The sequence below is a fragment of the Oryzias melastigma genome, linkage group LG8 (genome assembly GCF_002922805.2).
Source record: "Oryzias melastigma strain HK-1 linkage group LG8, ASM292280v2, whole genome shotgun sequence".
NCBI lineage: Eukaryota > Metazoa > Chordata > Actinopteri > Beloniformes > Adrianichthyidae > Oryzias > Oryzias melastigma.
This window is the reverse complement of record NC_050519.1, coordinates 17032544-17057921: the sequence shown is the minus strand read 5'-3', so window position 1 is coordinate 17057921 and position 25378 is coordinate 17032544. Positions and strand designations below refer to the sequence as shown.

Here is a 25378-nt window from a genome sequence, read left to right as displayed (position 1 = left end):
GTGGTGAGTGAGGCGAGAAAAAAAAAAAAAAAAAAAAAACTTCCATCTCAGTTCCACGTAAAATCCATGTTCTCCCACTTCAGGACAGACGAAAAAAAGAAAAAAGTAAAGCAGGCAGCCAACTTAACCAGGAAGCCAGAGAGGGAAAGGGCTGGGGGAGGGGCTTAAAAAAATGTACAACAAAAATCAACAGTCAGGAGGTGGTTGGTGCCGTTTATTTGAAGTATAATCCGTCAGCTGCAGCGAGATCCCGTATCACTGAAGACATAGTGCAGGCGCGGCGCCGTCCAGGTGTCCGGGGCAGAGTGTTAAAGTGATGAATCCACACGCGTACAAGCACACCCAAAAACTATCTCTGGCACGCACACACACGCACGCACGCACACAGTTGCGCGCGGTTGGTTACAGTCCGTGGTTAGGGCGGGGGTTGGATAACGCGGGGAAGGAAGCGGAGAGGGGAGGACAGGCTGCTTTAGTTGTGAATCTTGATTGCTTTCTCCAGGTAGGTGTAGCGGCCTCTCTTTGGAGCTTTGTTGAAATGATCCAACCCTAACCAGGGGCGCGGGTGGGACATGTTACCTGAAGAAAAACAGAAAAACTAAAATTATTTAAAGTCGAGAAACGGCGTCTCTTCTGAAGGAAAAACCCACTAAAACTAAGCAGGAGTTGTAAAGACCAACTCCGACAAAAATTGTATTTTTTTGTGCTTTCAACATGTTGTGTTGGCATTTTTCTGATGATGCACGACAAATAATTAAGAAAATTAGAATAGCCTTTCTGACAGTGAAAAAGATCATATTTGAGATGCAGAAAATATGCTGGGCGGATCACAAGCTCCGCCCCATTCTGATGCATCCACTTTTAGCCGAATAGATCCATGAACATATTCGTTTTCCTTGTCTGAGCTGGTATCTGGATTAAAACTGTAAGAGGGGATTGCTCCGATATTGCTCGCCATTTCTCTTGGCCCGCTAATGGTAGGTTGGGCTGTGAGGGGCTGTATGCAAGTTGGAGAGAGTGTAAATACAGAAGAAAGAAAGAGAGGCGGGATTTGTCTACGTCAATGATCACACCCACAACTTAGAGGTGAATTTACAATTAATTAATTACTGCCGCTCTTCAGTAACTGTGTCTTAGAAAATGACAGATTTTTAGATTTAGAATAAAGACCAGGGCTGTCTATGTTAAAGCACGCAATTAATGAAATAATAATAAACCTGGTGAAGCAGCAGTCTTTCGCTTTGTCTGGGACAGTTCAGGCTTCCATGATTTGCGTTAAAACACTTGCTTGGTTATTATCCCACTTTTACCAGTCACTTAGAAAATAAATAAATATTCAACTGGTTTTAAGTACTTTATTCTCGACATTTTTTCCGTCTTTTTCACAAAAAGCGGATCATTTGATCCATGGTCTGACGAGTTGTCACGGTAACACGACAACAGCCTCGACTGGAGTAGCAAAGGACAGTGATATAAATGCTGATTGTCAACGATAGGTTAAATAAAAAAAAGAAGTTCAGAGAGAAAGTTCACCTCTTACCACTTGTTTTTGTCTAGAAGATGAAGCAAAAGTTCGTTTTAAAGAAGCCTGCACAGTAATATAGGACTTTTGGGCTATGAGACCGGAACTTTTTTCTTTAAGGTGTGTATCATAGACGTATATTGTGAGTTCACATCCAACAGCCAATCAGAATTGAGAATTCACCTGGACCATTTAAGAATTGTTTATGTCAGGATCTTTGTTTTCTTGGAGAAATACTGCAGACACTAAAGTCTTTACAGTTCTGCTCATCTTACTGTTGATGTGTTTTGTGCTCAGAAGTCACACTTCAGAGTTACCTTTTGATAAAATTTAACTAGGGAAACATTGTGATTAATCTGATTAATTTCTTTAATTGATTGACAGCATTACTAAAAACAGCACAACAGATAAAAAATGATGGAAATGACACCTTAACGTGATGAGATTTTTCATATAAAAATAAACTCAAAGTAGATTTTTAATCTTAAAATAATAATGTGCTTCCATCACTGAGCTAAAACCAAACCCAGTCAATAATAATTTAGATTTTCATCTTGTTAGCTCAGTAGAGTCCGCAAATACCTGGCTGTGGTTCAAAGTCCTTCAGGTTGACCTCATACTCGTCTTCATTGATGTACTGATGCCGGCCCATCATCACAATGGCAAATTTGAACTGGAAACATGTAAAAGAGACATTGTTCCTCAAATCCATCCCACAACACTTCATTTTAGGCTGCTATTTTAACATTTTTGTTCAGTTTAGATTTCATTTTTATTTCTCTTAACCTTCTACATTGGGGCTTTAGCTTTAAATTTGTTCAACTTTCAGTGAATTCTGAAGTGGAGAAAAACTTTTTGCTGATATGCAACATTTTACTATAGTGAAGTCTGTTCCAGAGAAAAGCAGCTTTTCTCTGTGTCCAAATCAGCTGATTCCCATTGACTGTAAACGGTTGAAGAGTTACGGTATGTAAAAGGGTTGTACAACACTGGTGATTTCTCTGTTGTTGAGGGTTGTAAAGTGCTTTATAATAAAGTTTATTCATTCATACACTTGAAGGAAAAGGATGAGACTGAAGGAAAGTTCCATTAATTCTAACATGAGACATGTTGCTCTGAACAACAATTGCTACTCAAAGATTTATTTGCACTTAAAGATTTTAAAGCCATTTCAGCAAACCTATCGTGGGGTTTTAAGGAAAACTGCTATCAAAGCTCTAAAAAAAAGGTGCTGCACCTTTTCAAACTCTTTCTCCTGGATGTCCAGCATGGTCTGGATCCTCCTCATCACCTCCCGAAACGGCTCGCCCTGCACAGAGGAGGCATAAATCAAACGAACAACACAACAGGAAGGGGCCCAACTGCTTCAACAGCTGCTGTTGCACCTGTCTGATCTTGAGCAAGAAGGGAATCCCGAATGTGCCAAAGACTTCCTTGTGGAAGTGGGCGACGGGGATTAGCATTTCCGTGTCTTTGTCCAAATCTACCTGGTCCAAGGGAATCTCCTGAAATGAAATAAATAAATAAAGCATCATAAGTTTGGTCAAACAGAAGCCACAGAGACCTCTAGTGGTGGAGGGAGACAGACAACAGTGACTCAGCCTAAAATGAGCTGGAATTTTCCTGAGTAGCTGCTGAAGCAGAAACATCCAAAACCAAACATCCATCATGGACTCTTACCTCTATTCTGAAGGTGCGGCTTGCAGCAGGAGATAAACATTCTAGCAGCTCGTCCTCCTGGTGAACCCCAATGATTTTATAGCTTACTATCTCTAACAGCCTGTAGAGAAATGAAGAGAATTCCTAAAATTATCATCATGGACGGAGAAAATGACAAACTTCTTCATTTAAACTTAACTGAAACAGTTGAAGTCAAAAGTAAATTTAGAAATGAAGAGACTCTGGCAATTACAGCTCACAAAAATGACTGTTTTTTCCCAAACTCGTCAAGTTTGTAAACATTTATCATCTCGTCTTTAGGAGATGGCAGACTGAGCCATCTTAGTAAGAAGATTTAAGAAGAGCTCTGTAGAGCATTTCAAATCTAAAAAGATTGCTTTTTGAATCTTTAATTCCTCATTTTCCCAAACTGAGGATGCTCAGATCTCCACAAACTTCCAAAATGCGTGTTCTCGAAAAAGTGTGTTCAAACTAGAAAAAGAAAAAAAAAGGAGGGGCTTCTTGTTCTTCTGTTTACTAGTGCATGCCCACACCTAAAGTAGAAAGAGGTTTGGTGCAAAATGTAGAAACGGTGCAAGTCTCAATCGAGAAGGACCTGGTGACAGACAAGATGCAGCTGAAAGTCATTAGCCGGAAGGAAGTCCAGAACTGGAATCCCTCACGCCACACATTTTGGTAGAAAAAGACTAATATAACCAGTGACCCTAACATTTACATTTTTTTACACTTTAACCTTTGAACCTTTAAGACATCAGGTGTTTCTGTCAGAACCTACAATCTGCAGAGAAAAGCGGTTTAGCACTGGTAAAGCAGCACTTTAAAGCGTCATTTCAACGGTATGCAACACATTACTAATTTAAGGTGTTATATTGTTCTGCGACAGAATAAGCTGATTCACGTTGATTGACAAACTTGCATTTAATCTGATCAGAACATTACAATGCAAAACTGCAAGATGAGGTAATTAAGTAGGGGGTTGGGATTATATACATTTGCTTCTTCCCACTCCTTTTCAAGTAATCAAACTCTAGCTGACTTTAGCTAAACATTACTAGATCTAATGAATAAAATGTAACATAAGTGTGTCTTTGTTTGTTTTCCATTTTCTAATCGACGCATTTAATTTTGCTGAATTGAAAAATGTGTGTTTTGTCCTGTATTTTTCACAATTTATGCTTGAAACGAGTCAATCAATCAATGAAACACAGAGGCCAAAATGTACTAGCATAGACTTTCATTGAAGGTGGCCACTCATACACTTGTTACCAAGGGCAATGTGAACGTAGCCTTAAAGTTGGAGCAGCAGATAAACTGTTTACCGCACTGAGCGACTATTACACTGAAATGTCACCAAACTGGATTAGAACAGTGAGCCTGGTTACCTGAGCTTCTCAGAGCTGCTCTCAGACAACTCCACCGCCTTTTTACATTCTTCCAACAGGTCCCGCACACAGCCGTGCTTGTCAGGGTAGAGGGTGATCTCCTGCAACAAACACACTTGAAGCTGCTGTTCCTGTGTGTTTTTGAATGGTCGTTCTCTGTGTGTGTTTACCTCCTCTCTGAACTGGCTGTTGAGCCATATGGATTTAAAACTCCTCCTGTTTTCAAAGTCTGTTATCTTCATCTTTAGCTGCAGACAACAGAAAAGGACCACCAACATTTTCATTTGTTTGGTCTTCACCTCGTTTCTAAACAGAATGGAACACTTATTCCTGTTTGCTCACTTCAGATGTTGTTTTTAAGAACTTCTGATAGAACACGTTTATAGCTAAATTACATCCTCTGTATAATATCTACAATTGGTTTAAAATATATTTGTACACTAGATTTCATGTAGGAACCATTCAAATGTGATATTGATTTTCCATTTACCCAGAACTGTCAAAAGTAAAAGCTAAAAAAAAAAGATCAGACACCAACTTTAGCCTTGTCTGACTTAACACGGAACAGACAAATAAAAAAACAAAACACTGTTGTTAAAACTACTATTTTCTATATATAATCCAGTTAGAAAAATGTTATTAGCAACATCCACGTAACATTAGAGAGCTGGTTACTGAATATATGTGTAATAATAGTGTATGAGAACAAGTGTAGCAATAAATCCATATTTTGAATAAAGACTTTTTTATGCAGCTTTGTTTTATTTCAAAGTTTGAGTATTAGGGCCAAAAAATCATAAATTTAAGAGATTTAAAGTTATGAATTTACAACTTTAAAACATGTAAACGTATTACTTTTTACTTGTAAATTTACAAGATTTATAGTTGTAAATTTACAAATTTGTGACATAAATTTGTAACTTTTAATCTCATAATTTACCAGATTTAAAGTTATAAATTTATGACTTTGAAACTCGTGAATTTACGACTTTTAATCTTGTACATTTACAAGTTTTTTTCTGGTAAATGTATTAGATTTAAGTCATAAATAAAATAAGATTCTGTTTGTAAACTGGCCCGTATACTGAGTCTGTTTCCTCACTGGTTATTTTCAACAGAAAGAAACTTTCCAAATATATTTGTTTTAATCAACTATGTTAGCTTAACTTAGCAGTCGGAGAAGCTGTTTTAACAAAGCAGTGGATACATTTTTGACCGAACAACTTGACTTGTGTCAAGAATCAGTCAGATGTGGTGAAGAGAATCTAGTGGTTTTCTCAAAATAAAACTTTCTTCAAAATCAGTTTATGAACATCTTTTTAAAAGTAAGTTGTGTTTTTTTTCCTCTGCAGCCCGGTATCAATCTGCATCCTGAGGGTCAAAGTAACTGCTGTGATGAAAGAAAGTTTGCATGAACTTCCAATGTCTTCTTCAAAGCGAATAATAAACCTTTCTGCTCTTAAAGATGAGCTTCAGTGCAGACGAGTTCAGTCCTTCATATTTGAAGATTCCACAATTCACTGACAAAAAACTGTATGTATATGTATATATATATGTTTCACAACAGCAGCAGATAACTCTATAGATGAGGTGCCCCCCCTACCTGCTGGTAATAAAGTTTCTTGGGCTGCCGAGGCTTGAAGAATTGCAGCAGGTCTCGCAGCGTTCCCTCATAGTTGTGTCTGAGAGGATTCCCTGGACCGTCCCTGTACCTGGCCACCACACCACCAGGCAGGGGGAGGGAGGGGGGACAGGACAATGAGAGGAGGAGGAGGAAGGGAGGGGTTGGAAACGGAAGGTAAGGAGGAGGAGGAGACAAAGGTGAGGAGGCAGAGCGGGAAGAACAAAAACACAGGTGGAGGGGGGACAGGTTACGCAATATTTCTCATTTCAGAAAGCAGGAAGAGGAAATGATCATTTACTCAAAAATAATGTGTGTGTGATTGAGACAAGCCTCCTACCCCTGTGACTTGAAGAACTGCAGCAGCATGGGATCTGTGTTTAACCTCTGTGCCACTGTTTTGGCCACCTGACGGAACAAAACACCCGTGACTCTTTTGTCTCGTTCAACACGCTTATTCGTTTGCTGAGCCTTATATTAGAGATACATTCAAAAAGTGTAGAAAACGCAGCAGAAGAGGGTAAACTGACTTGTACCTGAAAATAGTTCATGCGGTTGGAGAGCGTGACCACGAAGCCAGGGTCGTTGTGGATGGTCTTGTCACAAAAAATGACGTCAACCCGGTGGTAGAGATCCCGGAAGTAGTCTTTTGCTGTAGGCAGCTCGCTATTGTCATTCTCTGGGTCGTCTCTGTGGAGATGGAGGAACGTGTTAAACGCCCCGTAAGCAGACAATGACAACAACATCACAGTAAACAGAAGAGGAGGAGCAAACGGGGAAACGAGAGTAGAGAACATTTGTGGATCACTTAAAGCATTATATTTCACTTAAAGGTGAAACATACTTTACATAACCAATCAACTAATTTATTAAAATAATGATAATCAACATCAGCCCAAAAATATTGAAATGTTCCAGAAAGATTTTTTTTCTGCTTCCAACCACAAAAATGATGGTGCTCCGTCAACTTCAAAGACAGAAACATCCAATGACAAAAAACAGACGTACAGCAGCAATTTAAGACTTCAAAATGCTTGAGATCTAAGAACTGCAGGAAAGGAAAGATTGGAGAAAAAAGTCAAGACGTCTGAACCCCAACAATCTTTGGAGGACAGATGAGCTGTAGAAAACATTCATCTGCAACTAAACTAAACATCTTCAGCAACGATGCAGAAAAAAAGCCTTTATAGTCATTCCTGAATGTAAACAAAGAATTTCTTAATATAAAGCCCCAAAACTCCAGTGTTTAAATTTGTAAAACTTATTACAACGAAAGACATCCAGACCAGATTATTTTGGCCCCGATCAGATTAACTCAATTTGAGGGATCTGCCAATACCTAGTCAAGCTCAAATCCTTCTGTATCACATTCAAAAACAGGAAAATTAAAAAAAAAACAGATCCAGGATGTCCCAGATTTTTATTTTTTAAATCTTCTTCAATCATTTAATGCTTAAACTGATTATTTCTATGAAGTAGCTTTAACAATCAAGTAAAATAGACTATCGACTAGAAAAATAGTCAGCTATTAACTAGTAAGGTAGGTGATCATTCGTCATGTGAGAACGTTTGGAGCTTTAGTGTCTTCAGGACATTTGTAATCATATGTGATTCATGTCTTCACAAAAATGTTATAACTTAATGAGGACTTTCTTTAAACTGTTGCTGTGGCATGAATATAATGAGTTTTTGTGACTGGCTCGTATATATGGAACCATTTATTTGCGTTGGTTGCCCGCAGCACAAAGAGAGTAGTTTTTATTAAAACAAAACGTAATCCTTTGCATTTTGAAATGCCTTGATAAACCAATAGAAACGCTAGGTGTCCCAAAAAAAACAACAACAAACAAACAAACAAAAAAAAAAGAGTAAATGAGTCCTGAGATTTGAATCTGTGAATATCTTGCAAACTTTATCAAACTGTTTTTGTGCGTCTCCTACTGAAACTGGAACCATATTTCACTGGGCTTTATGGCAACAAAATGTCCTGATCTGCTTATGATATGCAGACTTCTAGTTGAATATTTATCTGTAAATAAGAAAGATAAGATTCAAATATATTGTGCTAATCATAATAAAATAAATATCCAATCCTTGATTGATCACATAGTTTTAGACTATCGGAATCACTTGTGTATCAATTTCCGATTGAGTGATCTAATCGGGAAATTCCCAATTAAAACAGTTTTAAAACTTAAAAAAAATGTTAAAATTTCAAACCTAAAACAAGAATCCGTCTGGGAGTTCGAATCAATGCGTTTGTCACACATTTACAACTTTAGGCCACAAAGGGGAAGAATCAAAACGTAAAAACTCAACAGAAAATCTTCCACAAATCTGAAACGCAATGTAAAAAGAACATTCACCGGAGTCTCCAAAACAACCAAAACACCACATTTTACTAGATCTGATGGCATTGATCAGGATGAGATGAAGAACCCCAAGCTTACTTCTGGAATACGATGATGTCCCCATCCATGAGCTCATCCAGGGCCTTGTCCAGAGAGACATCGTAGTCCTGTATCCGCTCCGTTAGGTTGGGCTTTACTTCCTGTAAACCCGACAGGAATAAAGAGAGGGTTAACCAGCGGTCAGTCGGATCGTTTTTGAGCTTCAGGAAGCAGATTTGTGTGATACATAGTGCAAGCAGAGTTAAAATATTAGCTCACCTCATAGAGGATAAGGCTATTTTCCTGCTGAAACCCTGCTCTCTCACACATGACTGGCAGCAAGTCTCCTGGAGGATCAGGAAAAGGATAAACCTTTAGTCTCCATCAAAATAAAAGCTTTACATCCAATATGTCTGTAGAAACAAACTAAAAGAGAGAGCTCTTACTTATTTTACAGGATATAGGTGTATAGATATGTCCACAATAATTTAAGCTTCTGGTTTTGGGGTCGTACATCTTCAGGAACAACATGACATCGTCTGCACAACAAAAACAGAGAAGACACATTTCGACAAGTTCACAAAATTTACTGAAAAATTTAAGCAGAAAGTAAAAATATGAAGATTAATGTGCAAAGCTTTAACATTAGACAGAATGGACAACTATTGAAACTATTAGCACCTCCCACAGTCTCAACAGCTTTGGGCCACAACTGTAATTTAAAGCTGAATTTCTAGTCATTCAAGCTGCATAATGAAACTGCTAACATAAAACACGACTCTATACATTTCTGTATGTGCTCCCAAAAAAAAGAATAAATAAATACATTTTAATGACATTTCTGAGCTTGTAAAGAAGTGGTCCTCAACTTTTATTAGGCCACAAACCGGTTAAATGTCAGATTTTATTTAAAGCTTTCAATTCCCTTAAATTGTAAAATATTTGCACTCAATTACAACTTAATCTTATTGATTTCATGTCAAGCCCATTTAAATGTGATGTTGATTTTCAAGTTCAGCCTCGTCTGACTTTTAAGAACATTAAGTCAAATGATAGTACTGGAGTTTTCTTAATATAATAATAGTTTATGCAACTTCATTAACAGCATCTTTGTTGATGGCTGCTTATTCTGCAGACCAGGCTTAGTATGGAGAAACATCATCACAAAAAATTCATATTTCAAATAAAAACATTTTTTTTTCTTGAAGTCAACGGATTTACTTCTGCAAAAACAAACTTTCTGGGGGAGAAAATCTGGTATTTTTTACAAAATGAAACTTAGGTCAGAATCAGATAAAACAGAAATAATGCAAGTTATGGATCTTCTGTCTACAGCGTTGAGGTTGGGAACAGCTGTTGTGATTACATTTGGTGAAAGCAAACATTAACATTTTTTTTTTAAAAACTCACGATCTTTGTCAAACTTGGGTAATGTGGCCACACTGTCAGCCAGTCCTGGATCCACCGTCTCCAGAAATATTGTCCAGGGGTTCTCATTGTCACTCAAGTCGATCATCTGAAAACATCCACAAAAGAGTTTATAACGGGTCCAATTGTCTGATTTTCCTTAGTTTATTTAATCACATATGAGTTCCATTTAAAAATACAATTAAATAAAACCTAATTTTCATACATTGCTCATGTTTTTTGTTACACACTTTCAAAATGACAACATCAGCTTTACCTTAAACAGAAATCCCAAAGCTGTTTACACTCCCACAGAACAAAAGCACATACCGACTTGTTGCAGTCGGCTTCGTAGTCGAGCATCGCGGGTCGCTTCGTCCCGTTGCTGCGAGCCTGCATGGGCCACAGCCTCATCTGGTCCTGTGGGAAACCCTGCAGCACATCAACACAACTTTTAACAGTTGACCTTAAACACAAAGGCCAGCACTTATGCTTTCCTACGACATGGAAATAGAAAAAGCACACATCTTAGAGCTTTCAGTCTCAATTCAGAGTGGAGGAATCTGTGTTTCTGGGACAGAAAAACAGTTACACTACAGCACCGTTATCCAAACCTATATTTCTAATAAAAATGTTTTAATTTGAAAGTTACAGCTCTAAAATATTAGCCTTTTATTTATTTTAAAAATACAAAATGATCTTGCTCCAACTTTCCCATAAATGAACACTGATGTACTAAAAATCCTCTGTCCTTCTACACAAGTCTCACCATGGTTTGGGAGAGGTTCTGGACAAATTCCTGCAGCGTGGAGCTCTTCAGGACTTTGAAGACCGTGTACTTCACTTTCTCCTCATCGTACATGTCGTTGCCCTGGTGACCACAGAACTGGTCTTCCATCACAATCTAATCAGAAAAAGAAAAGAAAAACATTAGCAAAACTGCCTCTTATTAATATTTAGCTCACAAAAATAGCAACAAAAAGAAAACCCAATGAAACATGATTTATTAAGCATATTATAGTCAGATATAGTGAAAAGTACCTCATATATGCTTTATTTGTAATTAATCTGACTTTATTGCTGAACTGATCATACCTTTCATAAACCTTGATCTAGTCAACAGTCATCCAGTGTTTTTGCAGAGGACTGAAAAAGCAACATAAACAGTCCTCTGACAGGCTGCTGACAAACAGCGGTAACGCCATATTGACTTTTAAAAGACACCATTTTTGTTTTCCTTTAGAGAGCAAAGACGCAGCGGAGAGCTGCAGCTATGAAAGTGCAGCAAACTGGAGCTGCAGATCAGCTGAGCAACCAGAGACCCACTCAGCAGGGAGGGGAAAGAAATGGAGAGGAGAAGATCAAGCGCCAAATCATCGACACAAATGATCAATAGTGCAAATGTCGAAGCAGGTGGAGATTTGGGTGTCGAGTGTGACGAATAAATATCATTTCTGGGTTCAGTTATTATCACGTCGGGGATGCCAGGAGCAGAAATGTTTAATGCGCCTTATTTAGTCCTGAGTAGCATCAATATTTAAAGCCGATCCAGCAATGCAGGCTTTGTGTGAAGACAAAAAAACTGAGCGGTCGTGCTTTTTCTCAGCTCTGGTTCACTGAATTGTTTCTTAAAGATGCAAAAACAAAATCAGAAAAACTAATATTTTATCATGAAGTACAACTAATGGGTAGTTTAGACAATAATTTAAATTGACAGGATCAACAGTGCGTGATGTATGGGATCAATTTTGTTTGCTCCAAAGCTGAAAAACATCAAGTCAGTTTTTTGTATTTGAGAACTGCTTCACATTGGTGAATTCTATTGATTTATACGTCACATTTATCGGATCTTTAGGGAAAACCTCTCTGTAATAAAGCTTTTTTTCTTGCATTTTTCTATTCATTCCGCCTCTAACCGTCTACACACACCTGCAGTGCACAATCAAAGCAGCTCTCAGACCAATTAAACTGTGTTATGATCCAACCCAGCAGACCTTTGATAATGTTTGACGCAAGAGCAGCTTTACATTTCAGAACGACCGTCGCAGAGCTACCAGCACAGTTTGAAACTGACATAAACATCACACATGCATACAGAAATCTATACTTAACAATAAAACTCCGCTTCTTTTTAAACTAATGGGCAGTACAGAGGAACTAAAGGGAAACGCACCCACAGATGATCGTTTAATTCTAGTGTACAAAAGATATAGGAATCCTGTAGATTCTATTGATGATCAAAGTTATGTTGGCAACAGAAACATTCCCATACTTCCCTGTTCTTTTCAAAACAAAGTATTCTTTTGGTTTATCGTAGAAGTTGCATTCTGAAAATTAGCCACAAAAAACTAAATTCACAAAGTTTTCATCTCAATGTTTTTACAATAATTATAGATATTTTATGGCTGTAAACTCCTCATAAAACCTTTAATCTACTTTCCCCTTTTGTTTAAACTCACATAGTTCAAACATTCAAAGAAAAATAGATCCCGTTTTAAAGATTGTAAACAAAAATCCTCATCACAAGGCGAACGCTTTCTACAGACCCCTCACAGTGACGTCCCTCACGCATGCCATTTAGGAAGTCAAGCACACATTGGTTTGATACATCCAACGGGTAAAATCTGCAACTTAGGTGCAGAGAAACAGCAACCAAATCTCATCGCAGTACGAACGTGTTACTGTTGATTGTCGAAACAGAAACATTCCTGATTCGAGTGTATCCACCAATTTCTGCAAGATGAAGACACTTTTCAAACATGCACTTTTGAGTTCAGTTTAACAGACACTTATTTAATTTATTTTTTTCTTATTTAATTTGTATTATTTTGTAGTGTTCTACATGTCTTAAATAAATCTAAATAAAAAACAAAGACAAAACAATGATGGAACGCCGCAGTCAAACAGGAAGGATGTCAGATGACTGTAGTGAACATGTTGCTTTCACATTTTAGCCGTCTTAAAAGTTATACATATTAAGGGGTGGACACCCTTTGGGTTTTATCTGGTACTGATGCCAACGTGTTACCAGATACAGTGCAAGAACTGATACTTTTTTGTCTTTACAGTGATCAAATAACGGGAAAAACACGCAAACTTTTCCCAAAACATGCAAATATCAGGAAACTGCATCCTTAAGTTCCTGCAGAGCCTGAATGTTTTTCTGAGTCTCCGTTACCCTGACCATGTGGATAATGAAAAATGATGGCAATTTTAATCCTATTAATGTTTGTAGAATAATATACATTATTTTTTGTATTTTGTCTATATATAAAAATGTGCACACAGTGACCGTCGTGCCTCTCTGCTCTGCGTTGTGTTTGTGTGTCGGTGGGAGGGAGATACCACAAGACGAGGCACCAGACGTGGGTTCTGATCTATGGTAAACTCTGCAGCCCCTAATTTTGTCTTGTCAACAACACAGAGGCAACTGACCAAAGGCAGACAGTGGAGTGGACAATACAAAGATCTGCAGCAGCAGCAGCAATCTTTGGTTAACTTCTACAACTGGACTCCCGAAATGATGGGAGAGGGCGACCACAAAGGCGCTGTAACATCAGGTGGTCCATACAGTACAGAAGATACGGCACAGAGACTGACTCACAATAGTCTACAGCCAATCAGGACGGAGAACACAATGTACTGTAAAAATTAAAATCACATGCATATAAAAAGCACTGCAAGGCCAAAAAACTGAACCGTGTTCTAGAAAGGAACAACTATAGAAACAAAACCAGTTTACTGACCTCTGTCAGTCAATAGGTCAGAATACACTTGTTTTTATTCTTTTTTGTGTGTTTCTTTGATTCTAACCAACAAAAACTGGTGTCACTTCTTCAGGTTTGAGTAAACTTTAACAAAATACACAAAAACTAACTTTCCATTGGAAATGGAGTGAATTGAGGTGTGTTTTGGTATCAAAAGTCAGAAATCAAGCCAGCCAGCAGCCCACAAAGTCTGAACTGTTCTCATTCTGTGCAGCCTCTCCGTTTCAACCCATCACTCCAACTTTTCCACACAGCTTTGTTATTTGAAAACACAAACTTCCATCCATGTGTACATGTCTTGCACAAATAGCCTTTCTCAAACACTTCACCGTTCTGACTGTAAACTACTTCCTGCTTGCACAGAAAACAACTCTCCACTTCCTACCTGGACCTGCATGTAGAGGTGAGCCTCCTGGCGCTCCTTCCTCTTCTGCGCCTCCACCCTCTTCTCCTCCTGAAGGCGCTCTACAAGCTGAGGGGGGATGTCCACGTCGGTCAGCGGTTGGAGGACCTCGCCTGTGACGTCAGACGTGAATCAATACACCCAGGATCAAGGAGAATTTCTGATTCTGGATGTTTTAAAAACCCATTCACTTCCTTTCAAGTCACTTACTGAGCTTGGACTCTCGGATGTAGACCAACATGTAGGCGTTGGTGCAGTGGCGGACGGAGAGGTCATCGTCGTGTCCACCATAGTTATGCTCTATAGCCTCTTCCTTGGTGCACCGTGACACAACGTCATCATCAAACTTACACCACTGAGGAAGAAGCAGGAGCACAAAAACAGCAAGAAACGGTTAAATGACAAAACTTTTTATTAAAAGTCAATTTAATATTAAAACTTGAAAGTCAAAGATGTTAAATACGACAGAAAGAGTCTTTAAGGCATTTTAGCAAACTAATCACAATTATAGCAAAACATATAACACAAAAAACGTTAATCCCCGCTAGTGTGAAATCATACACCCAAAATAAAGATTAGAGAAAGAAGGATTAAAAAAAATGTGATCTCACTATTGGTTCCTTGGCACTCACTTTACCATCTCCTTTGGGGTTAAGGTAGACGACATAGTGCCCGCCGTGGTTGTCCCCACTGTGCACCAAGACTGCATGGAGAATGTAGTTTGCCGGATCCTTTGAATCTGGCTTTTGAAGGAACTCATCCAGAGGTAACTGATCTGGAAACTCAAACCTGTTGAGATTGATTGACAAGGTCAACGGCCAATCAGGACGCAGAACACAGTGAGTTGTATATTAAAAAAAAAAACATGCAAAATTACACAGAAAAAAAACGACCAAAAAAAGATGACTTGTAATTTTACCATTTTACTTGCAGGTTACTATGCTGCAATTTTACCAAACTTTGTGTCCCATATGTCGATAATCTGATATCCAGAGTGTGAGCTGCTTTAAAAACTGGAATTTAAAGTTCATCATAAATATTAACCTTTCTTCTGTAAACATAAAGCTGCATGTAACAAACAAACTCTTTCATATACTGACCAACACAGGGCGAACGTGCTAAAAAAGTATTTTTTTAACTTATTTTTAAGCCACTGACACTAGCGGTTGGCGAGGACAATAATCATGGAGGACAGAGGAGGTTTATTTTTAGGCGACACAAAAAAAAACAAAACTGAAAGAAAAGTGAAAGTTGAAAGCGTGTAAGGGAAAGTCTGACGGCGCTTGTTCTACCTGTCATTGATCTTGATATTTTGGTCAGTCTGTGGATCATACATGAATCTCATCAGCTGCAGGTGGAGGATCGGAGGGAAGGTCAGGAACTTTACACCTTTCTCTGCTTCCTGCAGCATAAACAGACATTGTGTGGTCAGAAAGTTGCACACACAAACGCAGCTTGAAAACTGAAAAAAATTACTAATGCCCTTTATTTATATTTATATATATATATATATTTTTTTTTTAAAGCACTTCTATGATTAATGTTTGTAAGGAGAAACTAACAACTTTCAAATTATAATTAAAAGAACACATCAATGTACAATAGGAGGTAAAAACCAGCTCTGGGTTGATAAAATGGATTAATCGATCTGAATCAATCTAAGCTTAATAGATCAACAATCGATCCATAAAAGTAGAGATCGATGCTAAATTCCGCTAGCTTGATGCTAGAGTATAATAGGACGGCTAATGCCAACGCTTGGTTGACCTAAACATACATTGCTGAGTAAATGAACATCTTTATAAACTCACAGGTAGGAATTTTCCAAACTCTTTCAAGGAAATATTTTTAAAGTAGCGATTTGTGGTCTAAAACACCTCACACTTCAGATTAATATGAAAGTTTTCAAAACATATATAGATTATTAATGTATTTCTAAAGAAATTAGTCTAATTAGTTTAATTCAAAACTGATTTTAATGGCATTGAGAACATCGAAAGAATCTAAGAAAATCTGAATCGATTCTGGACATTATTAGCGATACCCAGCACTAGTTAAATCTAAACAAAAAAAATTTCATTCCAACACAAAAGGCTCACCTGAAGGCCGTGCTCTCCTGCATCGTATTTGTTGTCTCCATCTAACTGCTCGGTTGCAACATAATCTTTGAAAGACTCAAAAACTGGAGGGAGAAAAAGCATAAAATTCAGAGGAATTTAAAGAACTTTAAAGTTAAACTGACAAACTAATTTAAAAGTTGTCATTTACATGGGAAATTTGTTTTGTTGAAGAAAAAAAACTGTTCATATTAAGTAAATCTAAATGTTTTTTAGGTTCTTCTGCACTGTGGGAGAAGAGTTTCCTGTCATAAATCCATTTACTTTTTAGCTCAAAAATCAGCAATCCAATAAGACTGATTGCAATGTCACATATTACTGTTAAAAACTAACTTTCTATCCTTCTTTTTTGTCTTCTACTTACTGTTTTTCTTTCCTTTTATGCTAAGCTGAATGTCATAGTAGTCCTCGATCCGCTCAGACCGGTAGTCCACATGCTTGCACTGAATATATGACTGGAAAAGGCAAATAATAGGGAATATTTAGACATTCTAAAACTTAATGTCACTTTACAATTTAAAACTAAACTTGTGAGTATCACAGAAAAAAGTGGACCCAGATTCAACAAATTTTGATAGACGTTTGTCTTAATTTAACAATGACCTAAACCAACAGTTTAAAATGCACGACAATATGTGAAACGTAGACACAAAAAAGGTGAAAATCTTACCACCATCTTTCCTCTAAAGAGTTTGGGGATCGTTCCCTCAACACAAGTTCCTTTCATCTTGTTCTCCACGTTGTCCAACAGCTGGAACACATGAACGTTTTGCAGATCAGTTTGTATCAATCTGACACGTTTCTGAGCACGGATAAGAAGACTCACCACTCTGCAAAGCTCCTGAACGTCATGCTGCATGAAGCTGTCGAGTGTTTCCCACCTTCAAGCAAGACGCACACAAGTCAGATGTGCAGTCAGTTTGTGCGACTTATTGTCGTTTCCAAATTTTCAGATCACAAGTTTAAAGTGGTCCTAAATAACAACCATTCAAGTTCAATTAGCAGGGCAAAAAATAAAAAATAAAGCTTCATACATTCTTATTTGCTTCCAATCAATGTATAGGTTGAAGCAAATTCACTACATTTCCCATGAACACTTCACTTGTTTGAAACGCCAACATAACTTTTTTTTACAGAGGTCAAACAGTGGAAAAAGATAAACCATTCAAAACAAAAATAAACTTTTGACATACGACAAGAATGGGGAAAATGGAGACAAAGTAAGAAAACAACAGCATACTGAGAGGATTGGTGCATTTTATGCAAAAAAAAAAAAAAACACCCACAAATGTATCATCTAGTAAACAGAACATGAACCACAAACAGAAAGTTGAAAATGTGAAAGGTTAATATCACTAAAAAACGTGAAGACAAATATATGATTTATCATACTTTTTCCTCATCTTTATGTTTAAATAATCATGTAAAAAAAAATAGAATTTAATCACTGATGATTCCTTTTGGACAAAGATTAAAGGAGGAAAAAAATTACCCAAAAGACTTTGTGAGCTTCTTGGTTCCGACTGGCTTGTCGCTGTGCTGCAGCTCGTAGAAAACCCTCTGCAGCGCCAGCGGAACGCTCTTTGACGAGTCGTCTCCTTCTGTGGGCATCATGTACACCGCCTTGGGAAGAAACATTTAAAGGAACTGTTTTAAACCTCACAGTGTGTAATAAACTAAAAAAATACTGATGCATTCAAACATAAAAAAACAAATAAGCTTCAGATAAAAATAGTTGCAAATAATGGAAAAGGTTCTGGTGAAGCCGTACCCGCCGTAGCTGGTTGGTGAAGAAAAGCGTCTGAAGGAGGCTGTTCATGTAGCAGGTCGCTCCCTGGTTCTTTAGGCCCACATAGCCAGTGTGTTTCTTAGAGTCCCAGCTGGTTTTAGGAGGATAAAAAAAAGTTCAGATTTGTAGATAATGAGTCTTAAATGAAAAAAATAAATGCAGATTATCACGTACGCCACTCCATGTGGAGCGTCAGCCTGGACATAGACTTCAAACGTGACTTTATCGTCCTCAATGAAGCCCCTCTCTGGATCAGTCACATCCTGAAAAACAACAATCATTAAATTAACAGGAGAAGCAACTGCTGTTATTATGAATATCCATAACATACAGACAAATAAATAAATATTAAAAGTTTGGAGCAGAGAATCTCTGCTCCATTTAACGTCATCTTTCTAAGCGTGGTGCAGTCTGCCACTCACACTCCAGGACATGAAGTTGGAGAAACCCCAGTCGTTCTCTTTGTGGAAGAACAGGTGACTGATTCTGCGACTGAACGACTTCTCGTCGTCTTTGTAGTTGATGATCTTCAGCATGGCCTGAGCGTGGCAAGACCATGACCTGAAACCCAAAACATGCGTTTGAATTCACACAATCATTTTGAAATAACAAAAGGAAGCAACATTTTTACAGGATTTACTTAAATGCTATTATAAGAACAAGTTTATTCATAAAGCTTTTGTTTAATTAAGAAAAAAGGAACTGAAAAAATGAGTGTGAGAACACAAACACACAAAAAGAAATTTATAGTAATATTTTTTCTTCTTCTAGTAATATTCTTGCTTTTGCCACAGCCAATCATCTTCCTCCATCTAACCCCGTCTTCTTCATCCTCCATTCTAACACCAGCTACCTTCACGTCTTCCTTCACTGCATCCATAAACTTCCTCTTGCCTGGCAGCTCTAGACTCAGAATCCTACCAACACATTCACTGTCTCTCCTCTGAACATGTCTGAACCATCTCAGTCTAACGTGCAGTCCCTCTGATATATTCATTCCTGATCCTATCCATCCTGGTCACTCCCAAAGAGAACCTCAGCATCTTCATCTCTGCTTCCTGTCTTCTCCTCACTGTCTCTAGGCTGAACAACATGGAGAGCTCTCGCCACACCTTTCCTTTCATTTGAGCTGAAACTCTTCTATCACATCTCCAGCCATTCCAACCTCCCTGCACTCTTTACTCACTTCTTTTCCACACTCTCTATGACCATAGATACTTGAAATCCTCCACCTTCTTCATCTCTTCTCCCTGTAACCTCACTTTACCCTCTCATTAACACAGATCTACTCTATCTTGCTGCGCCTAATCGTCATTCCTCCACCTCTCAAGCTGCAAACATCATAGTCCACGGTGCTTCCCGTCTAATCTCATAAATACAATTTAAATGAGTAAAAACAAGAGACTCAAAGGTGATCATAGTTGTTCTTCTGAACCCCCTCACACAAAAAGACACTTACGTGGAGTCAGACTCTGCATTGCACTGCAGAAAGAAGCCCACGCTCTTCTGGTGGGGTCGGTCGGGGTAGAACCGCGGCATCACCATTATTTTCCAGGGGAGGTTCCGTACAAAGCAAGACGGGCTGAGCACCGACTCACTCAGGCGGCTGAACCGCTCCACCACAAACCGGAAGGTCGCTTCCGACCTCCAGCTGGTGTCTGCAAGAGGATGAGGGGAGAATTAAGAAGAGCAGGTCCTCCTATGTTAACACCACATAGGACAATAAATATCATTTAAACTAACAAAATTTTTACTCCAATCAAAGTTTTATGTAGAAAACTTTAATATATATATATATGTGCAAAACCAAACTATGCCAAGCAACAATCATGAGGCTTTATTTCAACAAAGTTAGGTAGTCTTATTCTTCAGTGAATCTTTATTTAGGTGCCAATCTGATCCGATTCACAAATCGAACCACTATTAATCTCAATATGTCTGAAAAGTTGCTATACCGGTATGTATGATATTTTACTGGACAAATGAAAATTAAACTAATATACTTTAAATTCCCAAAATTAGTTCATTTATTTAAATCAGGAAATCAGAATCAACAAAACATAACGAATAATAACAAGGATTTTGAAATAAATTAATAAAAACAAGGTTACACTCAAATGTTTTTCTGTCAACTTTCTGGTTAACTTCAGCAGTAAACAAAACCAAATCCTCACTGTTGCTTTGGACCATTTTAGATACTTCCTTTGAAAATGAGAGGCACCACCGATACTACTTTGAAGATGTATTTATTTCCGGTGACGCAGTCGATTTTAGTTTATATACCTGAAAACCAACATTCAGCCTTTTGAGCCATAATTAAACTGCCTGAAGTGTATTTTTACTACACTTTACAAGATTTATAAAGATCGCAAATCAGCTATCTCTGCTGTGTTTGAATTTTTGGAACAAATCACACATTTCCGAGTATTTGGATACTTGTTATAGCCTTATTCAATTCAGATTAATTTCTAAACATAAGCATTTGGTCTGCATGTTAGTTCTTCATTGAGTCAATAAATTAGAATTCTAAATAGAGGTTTGACTGTTGCATGCAATAAAAATAAATAAATCAACAAACTGAACACTTGATTAATGTTCCGGAACTATATTCCTATATTTAAAAAAGACTGAAATAAACCCATTCCAGTGTTTCGTGTTTGCTCTTACCATCTTCCATATCCTCTTCTGTATTGTTGTGTCCATCTGCCATGGCCACATTACCATTAATCACTGGGTTGGCCGGGATTCTTGGAGGGTCGTCTGTTTCCCCAGCTAGACAAGCAAAGGGACAGCATGGGTCAAAGATCAACAAATGGAGGAATGTGAGCTTAAGTAGCACGGAATGAGACTTGTCCCAAAAGAAGGGGTGGTTTCCTCCACCAGCAGCAAATGTAACACATGCATTCATTCATTCTAAAATGTATCAAACATAGAAGCTGCTTGATTGCCTTTAACCTGGAGTGAGTTCCAACTGTGAAACACAACATAGGTTGAATACTCATTAATACAAAAGAGGTGTATGTCATTATTGAAAAACAGCCTGTCTGCACAGACATCAGCTATTCTAGCTGAATAATCGTGTAAAAAAGGAGAAGGGGTAAATATAAAGCAACAGATCATAACAGATGATGGACAGACAAACACATAGGTTTTTATTTTTTACAGTCCACTTTGGAGAATCAGCACACTGAACTGCACTTCTGGTCAACGCTACTGAGCAATTCCCGCAGATGACCGACCTGTCCCAAGTGGATTACACCTGGTTAATGAGGTCTGTTCACTGCATGACACAATCGATCTAGCCTGAAATCTCTGACAAGTGTATATTTATGGATTTGTGGTGGAAAAGAGCATGTTCCAAAACAGCCAAACTGAGACGTGGAAAGTCAAAGTTATAGACAATATTTTCATCTTACGAGGTGTGTTGCTAGAAAACATTAAAGAACAGAAGAACAAACAAGTTCTTCAGAGAAAGTGAAACCAAAGATGGGCCACATTGTAATGTTTGATGAAATTTCCTAACATGTCTAAAGCATGGACAGGTAAATACCATTGGGAAAAGCAGAAAATATAGTAAATAGAACTAAATAATGACGCAGTGAGCTCCCACCACTCTGTACTTAAGTCTAAAGTTGAAATCAGGTGAAAGGGGAGGGGAGTAAATCCGGTTCTGTGGTCATTTTTGTACATTGAACTGATAACATGCGGTTTACTAGCTGACACCGATTCCAAATCAAACACCAAACAAAAACACGGATCATTAAAAATGGCGAACTCCACGCCTGTTGGTCTCGCATACAATGAAGCAGCAAATCCCCGCGCTGCCCCCCTGCCTGTGCGGGCCAGGCGCACCGCAGCACCGACTACCGTTACTTGCCAGCTCTGTCGCACGTTTTTTTCTTCTTCTTAATGAACACCGCACTGCCACGCGTTAAGACGCAGATTCACAGAACCGAGTGTCGTTACAGCCCACAGTCAACATACGTTCCTGCAACCATTAATGCAGCACTAACGAGCACACGTGTTTAAGCAATGACGTTAGATTGGGGCTGACGCATTTGTGTTCCCGTTAGCTAGCTAGCAATTGCTAGCCAGGAATTAATGTAAAGCCTTGGGTACCGCTGGCTATATTATTAGGCAATATACAGTCATAAAGATAAACTTTAAAGTATTCGAGCGTTTGTTTATCATATTATTTGATTTTAAAAGCTTGGAATAAAACAAGCTAGGCTAACAACCAAGGCCTTACACCAAAGCATTAGCCAAGCGGTCCCAAATACAATCCACCATTTTGGAACGCCACACACCCCCCTCCATTAGCATAAGCTAACTAGCATGCTAACTAAAGAATGCACAAAAAGAAGTGGGCCTCGGAACTAAATAGCTGGCTTACGGTTAGCCGGGACGCAACCAATGCTCCATAAATTTGAAAACAATTACATTTCCACATGAGGATGAAAGACGATGCGGCTTCGATGAAAGATATGTTTTAATTTAGCCATTTGAAATACACAAGGGAGTCCTCGTTGACAAATATTATCCCGTGTTTCAGAAACCGCATTGAGAGTCCAAAGCCTACAAACAAGGTGCTAGCACGTCGGTCTTTACGCGCTAGCGTGATTTTTAACCGTAAAAAACGGGGTATATTTGATCATTAGGAAAACGGGAAAACTGTCACTTTTAGGGGAGAAATGTCACCCATTTACCGCAACATTAAAGAGCAAGCTGGCAGAGATTAGAAAGTTAGCAAACGCAATTTACCCTGTGACGGGTTCGTATGAAGCATTATTCACTTTGTTTACAAATATGTAGGTTAACAACAAGCACAGATGAGAGTGTTGGCAAAAGTACTAAACTGGAATCAGACTGTGGCAGAAAAGTTGTCACGAGAGTGGAAGAACGGATAAAACGGTTTATTTAGAAATTGGGTTCAGCTCAGAATGAATGATTTATGTGGCCGATCGTTTAAAATGTAGTTAAGAAACGTGATTTTTTTGTTAATATGAACAGTTTAGTCTAGAAATGTCAATGTTGTTTAAACTCTAGTTTGCGTTCATCTCAAAATGAGGTCAGCTTCGCAAGTATCCTGCAATGGGAGCACAATCAGCAGAAAAAAAGCAACCGGCTATCCCAGGCAGCGCCAGGCCTTGTTGTTTACTGTAACGTTAATCGCAGCTCCCGCAACAAATCTCCTACAAAATTATCATGCAACTGTCAAAACGTAGCTCACATTTAGCAAATAATTCGCTAACCCTTAATGGGGTCATTCCTTACCTTCCATCTCCATGTCCTCTGGCTCACTGAGCTGCTGCTCGCCGGCTTTCTGCTGCTGCTGCTGCTGCTGTTGCTGCTGCTGCTGCGTGTGGTGGTGATTCATGTTGGCAGCTGCTGTTGTGGTCGTGATGCGGTGCACCTTGCTATCTTTTTTATCCTCGACCTTGTCCAGGGTCGGTTCGGTTGGGAACCGGGTTCTGGACTGTTGGTGAGGCGTGGTGGGATGCGGAGGTGGGGTGGACAGGTCGAGCCCTGGCGGCCGGGCCTGCTCTGTTACGACCTCGGCCTTGTCCGCTGTCAGCGCCGGGGAGTGAGGAGGGGAGGTCGGTGGGGGAGCGGGTAGAGAAACGCGGACGTATTTGCTCGCTATTCGCCCAATCTCGGCGCCTTTGGTGGGTGCGAGTAGCTCGGTTGACGGAAGAGGCTGAGCTGGGGCACCAAGGACGGAGGCCCGCTAAAATTAACCAAGCCAATCCGGTTTTACCCCGGGAAATGAGGGGCAATAGGAGAACTTGCAGCAGCACTTTGAAGCACAAATACCCTGTGTAATGACTAGCGCTAAGCTACCTGACACTAGGCAGCCAAATAGTGATAAAGGTGCAACAATGAAAACAAAGGCTCATTTGCTAGGGGGGCATTTACCAACTTTGCCTGCCGGATCCCCAGTCAGAGTGCTCCTCCGATTGTCCCTCGTCTGGGGGGAAACGAAGGAAAAAGCTATCCATTCAAACCAGTTTCCATTAACGGGAGCGTGAATTTGGAAGTTCGCGGAGACAGGCCCGACATAAAACAATTCCCCCAATCCGCCCCTAACAATATAAACCACCGAACGCGGCGCCTGGCTGCATTTTAACTGACCTCGCTTTTCTTGTGAGGAATGTGCCCGGTCATGCAACGCTGCGCGGCTGCGGACCCGCTCCTCTCGCACTTTGTGATGTGTTGAGTCTGAGCTAAATCTCAAAATGGCGGTCGCGCTCTTCTCTGAAATGTCACATCCGCATGGAGCTCCAAACACACACGGGCCCTACCCGGCCGGTTCAAACTACAGGGAGAGCCAGCTTCATCACAGCATCGCAATGATAAAAATAATAAATATAATAATAATAATAATCATGATGATGATGATGATAAATGTATTCAATAACAAATTGTTACAATTTTGAGCAAAATATCCTAAAGGGGACTATATTCGAACCAATAATAATATTATGAACGTCTTTACAAATATAAATTATAAAGAATATTCAAAAACAACTGCTTAGTTTTATTTGAATAATAATTTGTAACATGCTTTGCCGGCTAGATATTGTAAAGTCTATAATATAAATGTATAATATTTCTTTTAAAAAAAATCTACAAAAGAACATAAACACATAATATAAGATTTTTGGAGCAATGTGTTTAACATTATTATGCCACCAAACATTTACTTACTAATTTGTTTATTCGGTTTATTCTTTTAAACTTTATTTAATCTAACACTCAAGTGTGTTTTATGTATTTGGTGAAACAGCACCATCTAGTGGTCAAATAAATCCTCTTTATATATGCTTAAAAAACCGATTTCGGTGCGTTTTGTTTTTGTTGGACACCAATTCCAATTAAATATTTTTCTTATTCTATAGCAGCAGAGGCCCCCCAAAAAATGTTGCATCACGTTTCTGAATAGGTTGTGCAACTGCAATCACATCTGCAGTTGTCGATTAGAGTATCATCACAGGAAGTGACTTGAAAATGACAAAGAAGGCTGGCTCTGGTCCAGGTTCTCCACTAAAGTCTCTGGAGAATAATTCTTGGTTAACAAATTCCCTTCATCTTCCATTTTAACTCATCAGCAGTCCAAATAGAGGCATATACAGACTGTTACCTCCATAACTCCTCCCGGAAGATTGTGAAAAATGCTGTTACTGTAAGTTACAATATTAGCTTGTGACTTAATAAAGCATTTTTGAATTGAATTGAGTGAAACTCCAATATACCGCATCTGGAGTCCAATTCCAAATATATCTGATTCACACATATATTT

The 25378-nt window shown here is 38.8% G+C and overlaps 1 protein-coding gene across 3 annotated transcripts; it reads right to left on the bottom strand.

Annotated features, from left to right (window-relative positions):
• Nucleotides 1–188: 188 nt before the first annotated feature.
• On the bottom strand, nucleotides 189–23416 carry usp7 (ubiquitin specific peptidase 7 (herpes virus-associated); the record flags this gene model as incomplete). Of its 3 annotated transcripts, none has more annotated exon segments than XM_024271714.2 (31): nucleotides 189–579; nucleotides 2105–2195; nucleotides 2760–2831; nucleotides 2908–3027; nucleotides 3203–3302; nucleotides 4585–4685; nucleotides 4755–4832; nucleotides 6188–6296; nucleotides 6546–6613; nucleotides 6742–6895; nucleotides 8656–8756; nucleotides 8875–8942; nucleotides 9042–9134; nucleotides 10006–10111; nucleotides 10333–10434; nucleotides 10772–10906; nucleotides 14155–14285; nucleotides 14383–14527; nucleotides 14784–14961; nucleotides 15465–15574; nucleotides 16272–16354; nucleotides 16654–16744; nucleotides 16960–17040; nucleotides 17116–17170; nucleotides 17782–17912; nucleotides 18061–18169; nucleotides 18253–18341; nucleotides 18501–18639; nucleotides 19538–19736; nucleotides 20746–20850; nucleotides 23353–23416. In XM_024271714.2, coding segments are annotated over 31 exon segments (3315 nt in total), but the record flags the coding sequence as incomplete, so codon positions are not given.
• Nucleotides 23417–25378: the final 1962 nt, after the last annotated feature.